Here is a 15,004-nt window from a genome sequence, read left to right as displayed (position 1 = left end):
TATACCGGCCCGGGGGGCGGGCCGAGCGCCCCCGCCCCGCGCTTCTATTGGCGGCAAAACCCATCCATCAACGCCATCGCATCGCTGATTGGCTGAGACGAGTGGCGCGCTCCGCCTCCTCCGCCCTCCGCGCTGCGGGGCTTTTTGGGGGGGGTAGAAACGGGGACCCTCCCGCCGTGGGGTGCAGCCCCCTTGACCCCCCCAGGGCTTGGAGAGCGGGGTACGGGGGGGTCTGACCCGCCTATGGTGCTCTGTCCCCCCGATAACGCGTTTGGGGCGTAGAATGGGGGGGCACAGCCGTTCCCGCCCGTCCCCCCCCTCTCTTCCGCCGCCCCTCCCGCCCGGTGCGGCTCCGCTGCGGAGGAAAACTGCGACATGGAGCGGGGGTGGGGGGGAGCGGCGGCCGCACGTGCTGCCGCGCCCGGTGTCGTTCCCCGCCGTCCCCGCGTTGTTAATCGGCTTCTCCGCGCGGACCCCCCCCGCCCCCCCCCCCTCCTATCCTATCCTATCCTATCTCTGCCCCATCTGCACCGCTCTCCCCCCACCCAGGATTATTTGCACCCCGGGGGTCCCTCCCAGACCATCTGCAGCTTGAGCAGCCCCCCCACCCAGCCCTCCCCGGCCCATCTGTACCCCTGGGTCCCACCGCCATGGGGGGGTCCGGGCTCCCCCCGCGGGGTTCGCACATTTTGGGGTGAGGGGGAGGATGGACCCCGTTTTTCAGGGTGGGGTTTGTCTCAGCCATGTCGGCGGCACCACCGTGAGTGCCATAAAACAGGGGGCGCCTCACCGTGCCCCCCAGCATGGAGCAGCTCCGTGCCACGGAGAGCACCGGGGGGATGGGATGGGATGGGATGGGATGGGATGGGGGGGCGGCATCCCCAGCCTCCACCTAATCCGCGGAGCTATTTGCACCCAATAATCCCCTTCTTGTTTTGCCAAGAGCTTTGCGGAAAACCCAGCGGCCACTTCGGCAGCACACGCTGCTGGGTTGTGGGGGGGGGCGGGGAGAGGAGAAAAGGGGGCTCCGCATCCCCTCCCCACCCCACCCCGGGGTCACCGGGGCGGCCGAGCCCAACAACCGGCGCTGGCTCGGTTGCAGCATCCGCCGCAGCTGCATTGCAGCGCTGACGTGGCTTCCCCGCCATTTCCCTCGCTGCCCGCGTGTCCGCATGGCCGCTCCGGTCCCACCGGGAAAGAACCGGCTGCCCCCCACCCCCCCTTTAAGCTGCTCCCACCCCGGTGTCAGTCTGCGGGTCCCGGGTGGGATTTGGTGCTGGAAGTGCTGGTGCCGGTTCTGTTTGTGGAATGGGTGTGCTGTGGAGGGGGGGTTTGTTACACACACACATCCACCCCCCCCGAATTCCCCGTGCATCACGTCAGCTCTGGAATGGTGTTAGGAAGTGTTTTGGGTCGCTGAGAAAACGAGCAAAAGCAGGTTTAGTGTTAAAGTGAAAGTGCACAAAATTCAGTGCTGACTTCCCTCTGTGACTCAGAAGTGAAAGCCGACAGAGGAAAATGGGGCTGAAATTTAAAATCGATCTGTGTAAAACTAGATTTGGCCAAAAATTAATTAAAGGGAGGCTGGAGATAGGAAAATGATGATAAAATTGAATAATAATTGAGATCTTCCCACTGAGTCAGAAGGGGGAGAACAGACCCCCTGCCCCATTGTCAAACTGTGCCCTGGGCTTGACCAACAGTTTAAGCCTAAAGGTTTAAGAGCACTCAATCCAGAGTTTAATTTAAATAATTTACCAACAGATTCATATAAAATTTACTATAGGCACAACAGTAACACTGTTACAGGCCTATTTTATTTATGAATCTAAAGCACTTAAGAAGGAATCTGAGATCCACATTCCTGGGACAATTGCTATAAATATTCACCCTTGCACACACACATACCTGAAGAGCATGTGCAGATGTAAATACTTGTAAAAAGTCCACCTTGAGTTCAGTATTGACATCAGTGCCTTTGTATCTTCTCAACAGGCCAAGAGTCGAGCCCCCAGTTCTGGGGGATCAGCCCAAGCTCTGTTCACCCTCCAAGAATCCCAAACTTGTGAGTTCACCATCCCTGAGAGTTCTCCTGCTGAACCCAGGGGATTCTCACTATTTTAACACTGGTTTTAACACTGTAAATATTGGCTTTTTAGTTATCCTAATTTTCTATCTTGGCTACAATTTGTATCTTCCTCTGAGAGCTCGATAACAAACACTTGTTGTCACACTTGTGTTGTAATTCAGAAAAAAAAAAAAATTACTTCCCAAGGCTGCTCCTTAAAATCAAGGAGTTGGTTTGACAACATGAATTCCTGGGAGCTGCTGGACTTGAGGAGCTTGTCCGTGGTGCTGCTCATCAAGGCTCAGCCTGAGCTCAGAGTGCAGAAGAGGGAGGGGGGCAGCACACAAATGAGGGTCCCAGAACACAAATAAGGGTCCCAGGGGTCCCCCCCAGCTGCATCACCCTCTCAAGTTTCACTCTTGCATTCAGCTTCCCCTTCATTATTTATCCCTGCGCGGAGCCGTGAGGGTCAGGGTGAAAGGAGAGGAAAGGGAGGGTGAAGAGGCTCCCCCGATTCAAGAGGTAAAAAGAGAGGGAGGGTGAAAAGGCTCCCCTCATTCCAGGAGGCTGAAATGACATTTTCCCCTCCCCCCCAGTGGCTGGGACCAACAGGGCTAATTCCTCATCCCTGAAAGAGCCAGAGGAACTAAAAACACATTGGCTGGATGAAAGGAACCCTCATCCCCAGCACTCCCACCCGTGGTGGGCAGAGCTTCCCCTCCCCATCCCCAGGGCAATGCAGCCCCTCCCCTGCCCAGGATGAGGTAGCAGAGATACCAAAGACTTCTGTTAACAGTGGGGGGCTTCAGGCATCTTCAGCCCACCCTGAGGAGTTAAGACCCACAATGTACTCACTTGATTCCTGGTACTAAAATATCCAACCCTCTCCACTTCCCCAGCCCTTGGGGTGGGGGCACAACACCGAGCCTAGCAGGATGAGGAAGGAGCATGGGTTTGGGAGGACTCAGCACCCCAAAACCCCCAGCACACGCTCAGGGACAGGGTGGAGAGCCTGGGTGAGGACAGGGACTGCAGGGCCGTGTCGTGTGCTGGTGGGGACAGCGTCAAAGCCAGGCAGGGACATTGCCACAGGGAGTGAAGACACCAGAGGCAGGGTAAGACAGGGAATGCTTTTTATTCAGACCCACAGGAGAGGACGGGTGGGTCCATCACAGACTTTTTTTCCATTGAAGCACAGACCATTGACAGGACAGAGCGCGGCGCACACACTGCTACAGACCCCGTGGGGTCTTCAACTAATTTATGTTCCCTGTTCCAGCAGCACCCTCGTGACTTTAGTATTCCTCCCCTTCCTCCTCTCCCTCCCCTTCCACAGAATCCACCCCCACCTCCTCATAATCCTTCTCCAGGGCTGCCATATCCTCACGGGCCTCCGAGAACTCGCCCTCCTCCATGCCCTCCCCCACGTACCAGTGCACAAAGGCCCTCTTGGCGTACATCAGGTCAAACTTGTGGTCCAGGCGGGCCCAGGCCTCGGCGATGGCCGTGGTGTTGCTCAGCATGCACACAGCCCTCTGCACCTTGGCCAGGTCGCCGCCGGGCACCACCGTGGGTGGCTGGTAGTTGATGCCAACCTTGAAACCAGTGGGGCACCAGTCCACAAACTGGATGGTGCGCTTGGTCTTGATGGTGGCGATGGCGGCGTTGACATCCTTGGGCACCACGTCCCCGCGGTACAGCAGGCAGCACGCCATGTACTTGCCGTGCCGAGGGTCACACTTGACCATCTGGTTGGCCGGCTCAAAGCAGGCGTTGGTGATCTCAGCCACCGAGAGCTGCTCGTGATAAGCCTTCTCAGCAGAGATAACCGGGGCGTAGGTGGCCAGAGGGAAGTGGATGCGGGGGTAGGGCACCAGGTTGGTCTGGAATTCTGTCAGGTCGACATTCAGGGCTCCATCAAAGCGCAGAGAGGCCGTGATGGAGGACACAATCTGGCCTATCAACCTGTTGAGGTTGGTGTAGGTGGGGCGCTCGATGTCCAGGTTGCGGCGGCAGATGTCGTAGATGGCCTCGTTGTCCACCATGAAGGCGCAGTCGGAGTGCTCCAGGGTGGTGTGGGTGGTCAGGATGGAGTTGTAGGGCTCCACCACGGCTGTGGACACCTGCGGGGCTGGGTAGATGGAGAACTCCAGCTTGGACTTCTTGCCGTAGTCGACAGAGAGGCGCTCCATGAGCAGGGAGGTGAAGCCAGAGCCGGTGCCACCGCCAAAGCTGTGGAACACCAGGAAGCCCTGCAGCCCTGTGCACTGGTCAGCCTGAGAGGTGGGAAGGGGAAAACAAGACCAAACTGTCAGGAATTCTGAACTTCAGCTGCTACTGAGTTCCCCTGGAAGGAAAGTTTTCCTCCCAGGATCTCAGGACCTTCCCACCAGGTCCACGGAAAGGGACCCTGTCCTGCAGGGATTTGGGGACACTCTGTAGAGACAAGGAGGGCCATGTTTACTCCTTCCTCTCCGTGGCCTCACCAGGACATTTGGGGGCTTTCCAGCAGCAGAGCCAGAGTTAGCAGGATGGGGACAGGGTCACACTGACTCCATGTGTTACCCACTGACTCACGGTGAATCACCCAGGGAAGCTGCTTGGCCTCTGGGGTGAGGCAGTGCCCAGGGGCACCTCAAAGGGCAGAATTGCCACTGGCTCAGCAGCAGAATGGAGACAAGTTTGACCGGGAACTGTCACGGCCACACGACTCTGGAAGGGACCGGTTCGGGGCTGCCCGTCCCCAGCACACGCAGCTGGATTCGGCCACGTCAGGAGCCAAGTGGGAACAAAGAGGGAATTGCCGAGCTCAGCACCGGCAGCGCCCGGGGGCTGCGGCGCTGTGGAGCCGCTCCAGCTCCAGCTGCGCCGCGTCCCGCTGCCGGCCAATGGCAGCCACTGCACAACAGGATTAACATTAATTAATAAATTAAATCTAAACCCAGCCCAGCGAGTCTGGAAGGGAGAGCGAGACAGAATGGAGGCTTTGTCCTCGCCCGCCACCTGCATCCCCCAGCGCCCCTACCAGCTTGCGGATGCGGTCGAGCACCAGGTCGATGATCTCCTTGCCGATGGTGTAGTGCCCGCGGGCGTAGTTGTTGGCCGCATCCTCCTTGCCCGTGATCAGCTGCTCGGGGTGGAAGAGCTGCCGGTACGTGCCCGTGCGCACCTCGTCTGCGGGGACAGCCCCGGGCCCCGTTAGCAGCCAGCGCCCGCCGCCAGCGCCCGCCCCGCCCCGCCCGCCGGCCGCCCCCCGCGCGCTCACCGATCACCGTGGGCTCCAGGTCCACGAACACGGCCCGGGGCACGTGCTTGCCGGCGCCCGTCTCGCTGAAGAAGGTGTTGAACGAGTCGTCCCCCCCGCCGATGGTCTTGTCGCTGGGCATCTGCCCGTCGGGCTGGATGCCGTGCTCCAGGCAGTACAGCTCCCAGCACGCATTGCCGATCTGCACGCCCGCTTGGCCCACGTGGATGGAGATGCACTCGCGCTGTGGGGGCACACGACACTCGGTCACCCCTTCTGTCCCCCTACCCAGCTGTGGCACCAGCCCAGTGCTGTCACTGAGCTGGGAGGGGTCCCTTCCCATGGCTGGATGGGGTCAGATCCTGCCCGGACACACCCATTGTTGTTGGTCTGGGGGTGCCCCCAGTGCAGGGGTGCCATCCTGTCCTGTGCCCATCACTGCTGGCACCCCGCCTGTGGGGTTGGGGAGCTCAGCACTTGTGGCTCATCCTGCCCGGAGGGATTGGGGCTGTGCCCAGGGTGAGCCAGGAGCCCCGGGGTTGCCATCCTGCCCCACCCTGCCCTGATGGGACCCAGCAAAGCCCCAGGGCGGCTCAGAACCTGCCCCGATGAGACCCAGCAAAGCCCCAGCGTGTCTCAGCACCGTGGGCTCCTCCTGCCCACCCGGGTCCCAATCGAAGCAATGCCACGCCCAATGCGGGACTGGGGGGGTCCCATCCGGCCGTGCTTCGATTTCTGGTGCGGGATGGGGTGCTCAGCACTGGGGGGGCCATTCCGCCCTGCCCACCCCTCACCAGGGACGCTTTTTCTCTCTTTATATCAGGGCCACGCCCAGCGCAGGCTGAGGGCTCAGCACTGGGGCTGGGGGGGGGGGGGGGGGGGGGGGGGGGGGGAAGAGGGTCTGTCGTGCCCGGTTTAACGGGAGCCACACCCAGGGACGGTGGCTCGGTACCGAAAGATGGGGTCCCGATTCTGCCCCTTTCATCCGGTGCCACGCCCAGTACGGGCTTAGCTCCGGGGACCCATCCTGCCCGGTTTAACGGGAGCCTCGTCTGGTTCGGGCTCGGGGCTCGGTACCGGGAGCCATCCTGTCGGGTTTAACCGCGTCTCGGGGTTTCATCCTGCCCAGTTTAACGGGAGCCACGCCCGGTGCAGGCTCAGGGCTCGGTCTCGGGGGTCTCATCTTGGCCGGTTTAATGAGAACCACGCCCAGTGCGGTACCGTGGATCAGCCAGAGATCCATCCTGCCCGGTTTAACGGGAGCCACGCCCTATGGAAGCTCGGTGCCGAGTCCCGGGGGTCTCATCCTGCCCGGTTTAACGGGAGCCACGCCCTATGGAAGCTCAGTGCCGAGTCCCGGGGGTCTCATCCTGCCCGGTTTAACGGGAGCCACGCCCTATGGAAGCTTAGTCCTAAGTCCCGGAGGTCTCATCCTGCCCGCTTTAACGGGAGCCACGCCCGCTACGGGTTCGGGGGTCCTGGGGGAGGCAGGAAGACCCTTCCAGGCCCGTTTAACCGGAGCTACACTCGGGGCTGGGTCCCGAGCGGGCGACACATTTTACTCGGTGTAACGGGAGCCACGCCCGGTGCGGGGGGAGTCCCGGCGCCGAGGGCTCATCCCGGGAAGGGCGGACGAAAAGCCCTTGGGAATGGAGATCAGGAGGGGGTTGGGAAACAGAGAAAACGGCGAGACGGGGGCCGAGGTGGGGGATGAAAACCGGAGACTACGATGGGAGGGTGGGGATTGGCACCGGGGAAAGGAAAACCACGGGGCCAGCGGGAACGGGGGGACAAGGGGACAGGGATGGTGGCATTAGAGACAAAAATCCCGACCCCCACCCCGCACCCCCTCACCATGGCGGCGGTCGGTCCGGGGCGGTCTCACAGCCCGACGCTGAGGCGGTCGATGTAAGAGGCGCGGCGGAGCGCGGGGCTCGCTGCGGGGCTTTATAGCGGCGGCGGGGCGGGGCGGGCGGCGGGGCCGGGGGGCGGCGGCGCGGGCGGCAGCGGCGCCCATTGGCGGCCCGCAATGAGGTAATGCCCCCCCGCAGCCGCAGACAAAGGCCGGGCGGTGCGGGAGGGGGAGCCCGGGGGCTGCGGCGGCCACGGCCCGGCCCCGCCGCCGGAGGGGCCCCGGCTGTGTCCTTGGCACCGTCCCTGCCACGCCCCGGTGCCCGGGCTTGGCTGAGCCAGCGGTCACGCTCGGGTCCCCATCCCACGGTCCCCCATCCCCCCACGGCCCCTTTTCCCCCCGTTCTTCCCGTTTTTCCCGTTCTCTCCCACTGCCCGGAATGGGTCTCTTGGTCCCGGGGCTCCCGGTACACGGGGTAGGACCACGCCCTGGTCCCCATCCCCGGGGATGCAGCCCTCCGCCGAGCTCCCGGTTATCCCCGGCCACACCCCGGTCCCTGTCCCCGTTGTTCCCATCCCTTGTCACGCTCTGGCCCCCATTCCCAGCCAGCCACGCCCTGGTCCCCATCCTCAGTGCCACTGTCTCCCTCCCCGTGGCCATGCCCAGGGGCACTGTCCCCATCCCTGGCCGTGCCACAGTGCCCTGGTTCTCAGCCGTGTCCCTGCCATGGCCCCGCGCCGTGCCCAGCCCTCCCAGCGCCTCTTTGTCTGCTCGGGCAGTGGGAACCAGCGCCGCGGGGCCCAGCCGGGGGACAAAGAGCCATCCCCCGGGCAGCTGGGGACGAGCAGGGCCGGGAGGGTGTGAGGGACAGCGGGAGGACACAGGCGACAAAAGCCCCCAGGGCAGTTTAGGGCTGGGGGGCTCGGGAAGAGCAGCAGCTGCTGTGCGGCAGCTGGTGGTGGGGACACAGCTGGGACACTGGGACACGCGTCCCTTGGCCACCCCTCCATCTGCTGCAGCCCCCCCCGAGCCACCAGCCCCAGAGCCCTGCGGTTTCCCACTCCTGGGGGGGCGTTCCCCCCCCCCCCCCCCCAGTTTGTTCTTGCAAAGCCCACAGAGGCTGGGGGGGGTCTGTTCCCCAAACCAGGGGGTGCTGGGGGGCTCGGTCCCTGCAGGGAGGTGACCCCACACCCCATGCATGGTCACATCCCCACACCACCCCCACACCCCCAGCTGCTGCAGGTGGAGCTGCCAGGATGCCCCCCAGGCTGAGAAATCCCTGTTGCTTTTTTTTTCCTGGTATTTCCCAAATTATGCAGATTTCTGGGCAGATCCAAAGTTGCCATGTCCCTGTTGTCCCCACCACCATCCCAGTGTCCCCAGTGCCATCCCAGTGTCCCCAGTGCCAGCCCCATGCCCCTGGGGCACCCTGGTTTTGGGGTTCTGCTGGGGCTGCAGAGCTGCAAACAAACAAAGAGGGAATGGGATTTGGGCATCGCCCACCAGAACAAAGGAGCAGGTGGCCCCGGCTTTGCTGAGTAGACAAAAACCAGGAGATTTGCCTGCCACCAGGCTGGTCCCCATTGCAAATGGCTGTTTTGGGGCACCCTGACCCCCAAGCAGCTCAGCCCCCAGCCCTGACCCCGCTGTAGGTCTGTCCCTGCATGGGAAATGCCTCCTGCCTTTGTTCTCTTACAGTCCCAAGTGCTCAACACCAGTGTGGGGCCTGTCAGGGTGTCCCCATTGTGTCCCCAAATGAGGGTTTTAGGGGGCTCACAGCACCCCCCTGCCTCGGGCACCACTCTCTAAACCCCACCCACCCCATTGCCCCGGGCTGAGGGCAGGAGGTGCCCATGGGGCAGGGGTGGCTCAGCCCTGTGGGTGATGTGGGGTGTAGGGTGAGGGGCACGGGGTGCTGCAGCCCCCCTGGTGCCCCCCTGGTGCCCCCCTGGTGCCCCCCAGCCCCCCCCCCCCCCTCCATCTCCTTGGGTATGGATGGCCACACGTCCTGCACCGACTGCTGCCAGGCAACCGGTGCGGTTGCTAGGAGACCGGTTGCTAGGAGACAGGGTGGGGACCCCCCCTTGCATCCCCCTTCCCCAACATCCATCCTTGGGCCTGGTGGGCGGGGGGTTGCAGGCAGGAGACAAGGCCGAGTTCTCACCGTTCTCACCACTCTCACCACTCACTCCCTGGCCTTATCACCATGGTGAGGAAATCATCCCTGGGACCCCCACTGTCCTTGGGACCCCCAGAACCTGATCCTAAGGGTGGGGAACCATCCTTGGGACCCCCAGAACCTGATCCTAAGGGTGGAGAACCATCCTTGGAACCCCCACTGTCCTTGGGACCCCCAGAACCTGATCCTAAGGGTGGGGAACCATCCTTGGAACCCCCAGAGCCTGATCCTAAGGGTGGGGAATCATCCTTGGAACCCCCAGAGCCTGATCCTAAGGGTGGGGAATCATCCTTGGGACCCCCAGAGCCTGATCCTAAGGGTGGGGAATCATCCTTGGGACCCCCAGAGCCTGATCCTAAGGGTGGGGAACCATCCTTGGGACCCCCACTGCCTCACCCTGAGCATGGGGCACCATCTTTGGGACCTCCAGGGCCTGACTCAGAGCAGGGGGAACCATCCTTGGGACTCCCAGTGCCTGACCCCACCATCTTTGGGACCCCCAGAACCCAATCCTAAGAGTGGGGTACTGTCTTTGGGACCCCCACTGCCTCACCCCACTGTCCTTGGGACTCCCAGTGCCTGACCCTGAGGGTGGGGCACCATGCCTGGGACCCCCAGTGCCTGACCCTGAGCATGGGGCACCATCTTTGGAACCCCCAGTGCCTGACCCTGAGGGCGGGGAACCATCCTTGGGACCCCCAGTGCCTGACCCTGAGGGTGGGGAACCATCCTTGGGACCCCCAGTGTCTGACCCTGAGGGCGGGGAACCATCCTTGGGACCCCCAGTGTCTGACCCTGAGGGTGGGGCACCATCTTTGGGACCCCCAGAATTTGACCCTGAGCATGGGGCACCATCTTTGGGACCCCCAGTGCCTGACGCGGAGGGGGGGGCACCATCTTTGGGACCCCCAGTTCCTGACCTTGAGGATGGGGCACCATCCTCAGGACCCCCACCACTCTGCCTTGCCAAGTGGGGGTCCCCAGGCCCTGGGGTCCCTCAGTGCCCACCCTGCCATGGATGTCACCATCCCTGTGGCCCCCCCAGTACCCAGCCCTGCTGAGTGCCAGCATGGGGGGGGTCTGGCACAGCTCCCATCCCCCCCCCCGCCTGTGCTTCCATTCTCCGTGCTCTGTTGACTGTTGGTAGCAACGTGGTGGCTCCTGGTGACGGTTGCTGTCCTCCCCCTTCCATGGCCACCCCCGTGGTGCCACTGGGTGGGACGGACCCTGAACCCCCCCGGGGCCATCCCTGTGTGCACAGTGTCCCCATGACTGTCCCCACTGGGGCTGGGAGACTCGGGGGATCCCAGAGCTGGCATCTCACCGTGCGTGGGCTGATTTCCCGCTGCTGGACTCCCGCCCGTGGCACGGCTGAGATTCCCACCCTCCCCCAGTCTGGGCCCTTCCCGAGGATCCCAAACCGGTGACCTCGAACCCCACACGGCTGGGACACGGCTGTCCCCGGGGATCGAAGGGTCTCAGCCCCATCAGGAGCTGTGTGGCTCGGGGCTGACAACCCAGACACAGGCTGCTGCTATTTTTAGCCTGTTTTCCCCGCAGAACCCAGCTCTGTCTGTCTGTCCGTCCATCGATGTGACAGATTCATTCACATGGAGAGACAGCGCAGTTCAGGGAGGAGGGGGGTGCTGTGCTGGAGGGGTCCCTCTGCCCCCCGGCTGGCCCAGGGTGGCGCAGAGGGGCTGGAAACCCTCGGGGGGGTGGCACCCAGCCCTGCCCCACCCGGAGGGCACAGGAAAAACCCCTCCAGCCGCGGTCTTGGGGGGCAGCAGGGCATTCATTGCCTGTGGGAGGAAGCAGGGAGGTGGCACCGATGTTCTCGCAGCCTGCGTGTCCCGGTGCCCCCTCCCGGAGCCACAACAAAAGGGACAATCGGTCCCGACGGGCGTGGGCACTGCCAGGGGCAGGGGGAGCATCCGTGGGGTGCAGGGGAGCAGCCGTGGGGTGCGGGGAGCAACCGTGGGGTGCGATGGAGCATCCGTGGGGTGCGGGGGAGCAGGCATGGGGTGCGGGGGAGCAGCCGTGGGGTGCGGGGGAGCAGCCGTGGGGTGCGATGGAGCATCCGTGGGGTGCGGGGGAGCAGGCATGGGGTGCGGGGGAGCAGCCGTGGGGTGCGGGGAGCAGCCGTGGGGTGCAATGGAGCAGCCGTGGGGTGCAATGGAGCAGCCGTGGGGTTCAGGGGAGCAGCCGTGGGGTGCAGGAGATCAGGCATGGGGTGTGATGGAGCAGCCGTGGGGTGCAGGGAGCAGCACTGGGGTGCGATGGAGCAGCCGTGGGGTGCAGGGATCAGCCGTGGGGTGCGATGGAGCAGCCGTGGGGTGCGGGGAGCAGCCGTGGGGTGCGGGGGGCTGCGGGCGCGCTGCCCGTGGGGAGGGGGCTGCGGCACCGCCTGCGTGCGGGGCGGTTCCGCAATGCGGCAAATCCGCGAAGAAAGGAGCGGGGCGGCGGAGGGGTGGGGGTGAGCTGGGACAGACCCCGCTCTGGGAAGGGTCCCCCCCAAAGCACCCCCTGACCCCCAGCAGGGCACCGGGACCGGCGTGGTGGGGGCTCGGAGGGCTCCGGTGGCACCGGGAGATCACGAGTGGGGGGACACAATGGGCACCCCGGCCATGGGCGTGTGCCAGCTCCGGGGATGTGCCCGGGGAGCGGGGGGACACCGGGGACTCGGGGAGGGGAGGGACACTGAGGTGCCCAGGCTGGGAGGGGACACTGGGAGTGACTGGGAGGGGGGCACTGAGGCTGGGAGGGGACACTGGGAGTGACCGGGGGGGACACTGAGGGTGGGAGGGGACACCGGGAGTGACTTGGGGGGCACTGGGAATGACTGGAGGGGGGAAGGGGGACACTGGGAGTGACCGGGGGGGGACACTGAGGCCGAAGGGGACACGGGGAGTGACTGGAGGGACACTGGGAGTGACTGGGGGGGGACACTGAGGCTGTGAGGGGACACTGGGAGTCACCGGAGGGCACACTGGGAGTGCTCAGTGAGGGGGGGGGACACTGAAGTGCCCAAGCTCGGAGGGGACACTGGGAGTGACTGGGGGGGACATTGAGGCTGGGAGGGGACACTGAGGTGCCCAGGCTGTGAGGGGCGCTCAGGGTTTGGCAGGACACCGGGCAGCGTGGGCTCTGTAATTCCGTCTCGGTGCCAACCCCAATGTCCCTGTGCTGTCCCAAACCCCTCTGTGGCCACTCCTAACCCGCTCCAAACCACCCCGGAGCGGGGGAGGCAGGGCAGGACAGGGCTCTGCACCCCGGGGGTGGGTGTGAGATGTTCCCCCGGCCCCGTCCGTCCTGCCCCACCGGACCTGCCCCGCGTGGCTTCCCCCGGGAGCAGCCCCGGGGCTGGCACGGGGCAGGGCGGCGGCGGGCACAGGAGCCGGCGCGCCGGGAGCCCGCGGGGCTTCCCACGGGAACGGCACCGCGATGGGGACGGGGGCGCGGGGAGGGATTTGGGACCCCCGAGATCTCCAACCCAGCGGGGCTGGGGCGCTCCGGGGGGTTCAGGGACAGATCGTGCCGCCGTCTGAGCCCACCGTCCCAATACCGCAAAGTCCCCTGCCCCTAAAGCACCGCCTAAAGCCCCCTGACCCTAAAGCACCCCCTAAAGCCGCCTCTAAAGCCCTCGTAAAGCCCCCCGCCCCTAAAGCCCCCCGATCCTAAAGCTGCCCCTAAAGCCCCCCGACCCTAAAGTCCCCCTAAAGCCCCCTGCCCCAATACCGCAAAGGCCCCCGACCCTAAAGTCCCCCTAAAGCCCCCCGCTCCTAAAGCACCGCCTAAAACCCCCCGACCCTAAAGCACCCCCTAAAGCCCCCCGCCCCTAAAGCTGCCCCTAAAGCCCCCGCCCCTAAGGCACCCCCTAAAGCCCCCCGCCTCTGAAGCCCTCGTAAAGCCTCCACCCCAATATTCCGCCGCCCTAACGCCTTCCGCCCCCTCTGACCCCCCCAATTCCCCTCTATCTACCCGCCCAGCCCCCCCCAACCCTCGGGACTCCCAATCCTCCTCCCCGCCCATAGCCACGCCCACTTCCACATTAGACCACGCCCCCATAGCAACTCCCGCCCACCGCATTCCGCTCCGCTGACGTCACCACCCACATTCAAACCAGCCAATCAGAATCGAGGCGGGGCTGAGGGGGCGTGTCCAGAGCGCCGCGTGCTCGGGGGGCGGGGCGAACTCCCATTGGCTCCTCCCCCTGACCCCGCCCCTACTAGGCCACGCCCCCTGGGGTTAAACTCGGGGGCCCTACGGGGCAACCCCCGCCTCCCTCCTCGACGGCTCCGTAACGGTTCGGGCAGCGAGCGGCCATGGTGAGGGTTGGGATGTTCGGGGGTCCTGGGGGGCTCCGTGCGGGGTGGGACCCCCGAGAGTGCGGGACCCCCCTGAGCAGTGAGGGGGGCTGAGGGGTGGGGGCGTGCCGGGCCCCCCATGTCCCCTGCAGGACGTGGGGCCGAGCTCTGGAGGCGTTGGGAGCCCCGCGCGTGTTCCGGACGCCTCGTGGGGCTGCCGAGCTCGGGCTCGTGCTGGGGGTGCGTTTGTCCCCCAAAACCGGGGGTCGCTGCCCTGGGGGGGTTTCCACTCTCTCCAATTCCCTGCTAAATGAGTGGGGACACGCCGAGTGGCAATGCGAGTCCTGGGCTCCCACACAACTTATCCCCACAGGAGAGGAACAGGCCGAGAGGGGGTTGGGGGCACCCCCTGTGCTACCCTGTCCTGGCTGTGCTGGCTGGGACACGCGTGGGTGTGAGTCACGGCGTGTGGGGAGCAGATTCCAGCGTGGCCCGGACACAAACGGGAGCGGCTGGCACGGGGAAAAGTCCTCGCGGTCAGCGGAGTTTGCTCTGGCCCGGGTGGAGCTGGCAGCTCAGGAACCGGGACAGGCCGTGGTTGTGCAAGGGCTGCTGGAGAAGGGAGCGGCTCCACGTTCCGTGGGGTTCAAAACCCCCCCGAAGTGATGAGCAGCCCCCTGGGGAAGGGGCTGAAGTGTCCCTGTCACTGTCACTGTGGCATCCGTGGGTGGTGGGGACTGGGAATGGTGGACACTGGGAATAATCCCAATTCTGGGCTCGTGGGAGGTGCTGGTGCATGAATGGCACGGAGCAGTGAAGGGGGGCCAGGATGGGACCCCCAGGGCTGAGCGCACTGGTAGCCCCAGTCTGGTCCCTCCACAGCTTGTGGGTGTCTCCAGCTGCAGTTTGGGGTGATGCTGGGTCAGTCCTGCACAAGGGGTTTGGGGGGGCTGAGCTTGTGCCCACCTCGTTATTGCTCAGTCCCTCAGTGGGTTTGGGCAGGATGGGACGCTCAGGGCTGAGCACACTGAGCTGTTCCCTGGGATATGGGGGTGTCCCTGCCACTGCAGAGGGGGGTCCAGTGTCCCTGTCCTCATAGCAGACTGGGAATAGGGGGGACCAGCATTAACCCTGAGGAACCCCAGTTCGCGGCTCTGTGGGGTGTGCAGGGTGAAGGGCACCAACTGGTGCAGGGTCTCAGCTCCTGGGGAAGGGGCAGCAGGATGGCACCCCCAAAACTGAGCACAACGGGAGCAACTGGGGCAGGCTCTGCCCCCATCCAGCCTTGAGGAGAGACCCTTTCCAACTCGATGGGTGCTAGGGGGAACAGAAGGGGTGACCCAGTGGCATGTGC

General features: G+C 64.4%; 1 protein-coding gene across 1 annotated transcript; it reads right to left on the bottom strand.

Annotated features, from left to right (window-relative positions):
• Window positions 1–3,184: 3,184 nt before the first annotated feature.
• On the bottom strand, window positions 3,185–7,269 carry LOC128949340 (tubulin alpha-1A chain). The gene is made up of 4 exons (XM_054294205.1): window positions 7,167–7,269; window positions 5,334–5,556; window positions 5,094–5,242; window positions 3,185–4,344 (listed from the first exon to the last, which is right to left on the bottom strand). Exons 1-4 carry the CDS (start codon window positions 7,167–7,169, stop codon window positions 3,364–3,366), a joined length of 1,356 nt encoding a protein of 451 aa, XP_054150180.1. The 5' UTR covers window positions 7,170–7,269; the 3' UTR covers window positions 3,185–3,363.
• Window positions 7,270–15,004: the final 7,735 nt, after the last annotated feature.

The sequence above is a fragment of the Melozone crissalis genome, unplaced genomic scaffold (genome assembly GCF_028551555.1).
Source record: "Melozone crissalis strain CALT ecotype California unplaced genomic scaffold, PUWL_Pcris_2 ptg000222l_1, whole genome shotgun sequence".
In the NCBI taxonomy this organism is placed as follows: Eukaryota; Metazoa; Chordata; class Aves; order Passeriformes; family Passerellidae; genus Melozone; species Melozone crissalis.
The sequence above is the reverse complement of the archived record's forward strand: the minus strand, read 5'-3'. Positions and strand labels throughout refer to the sequence as shown.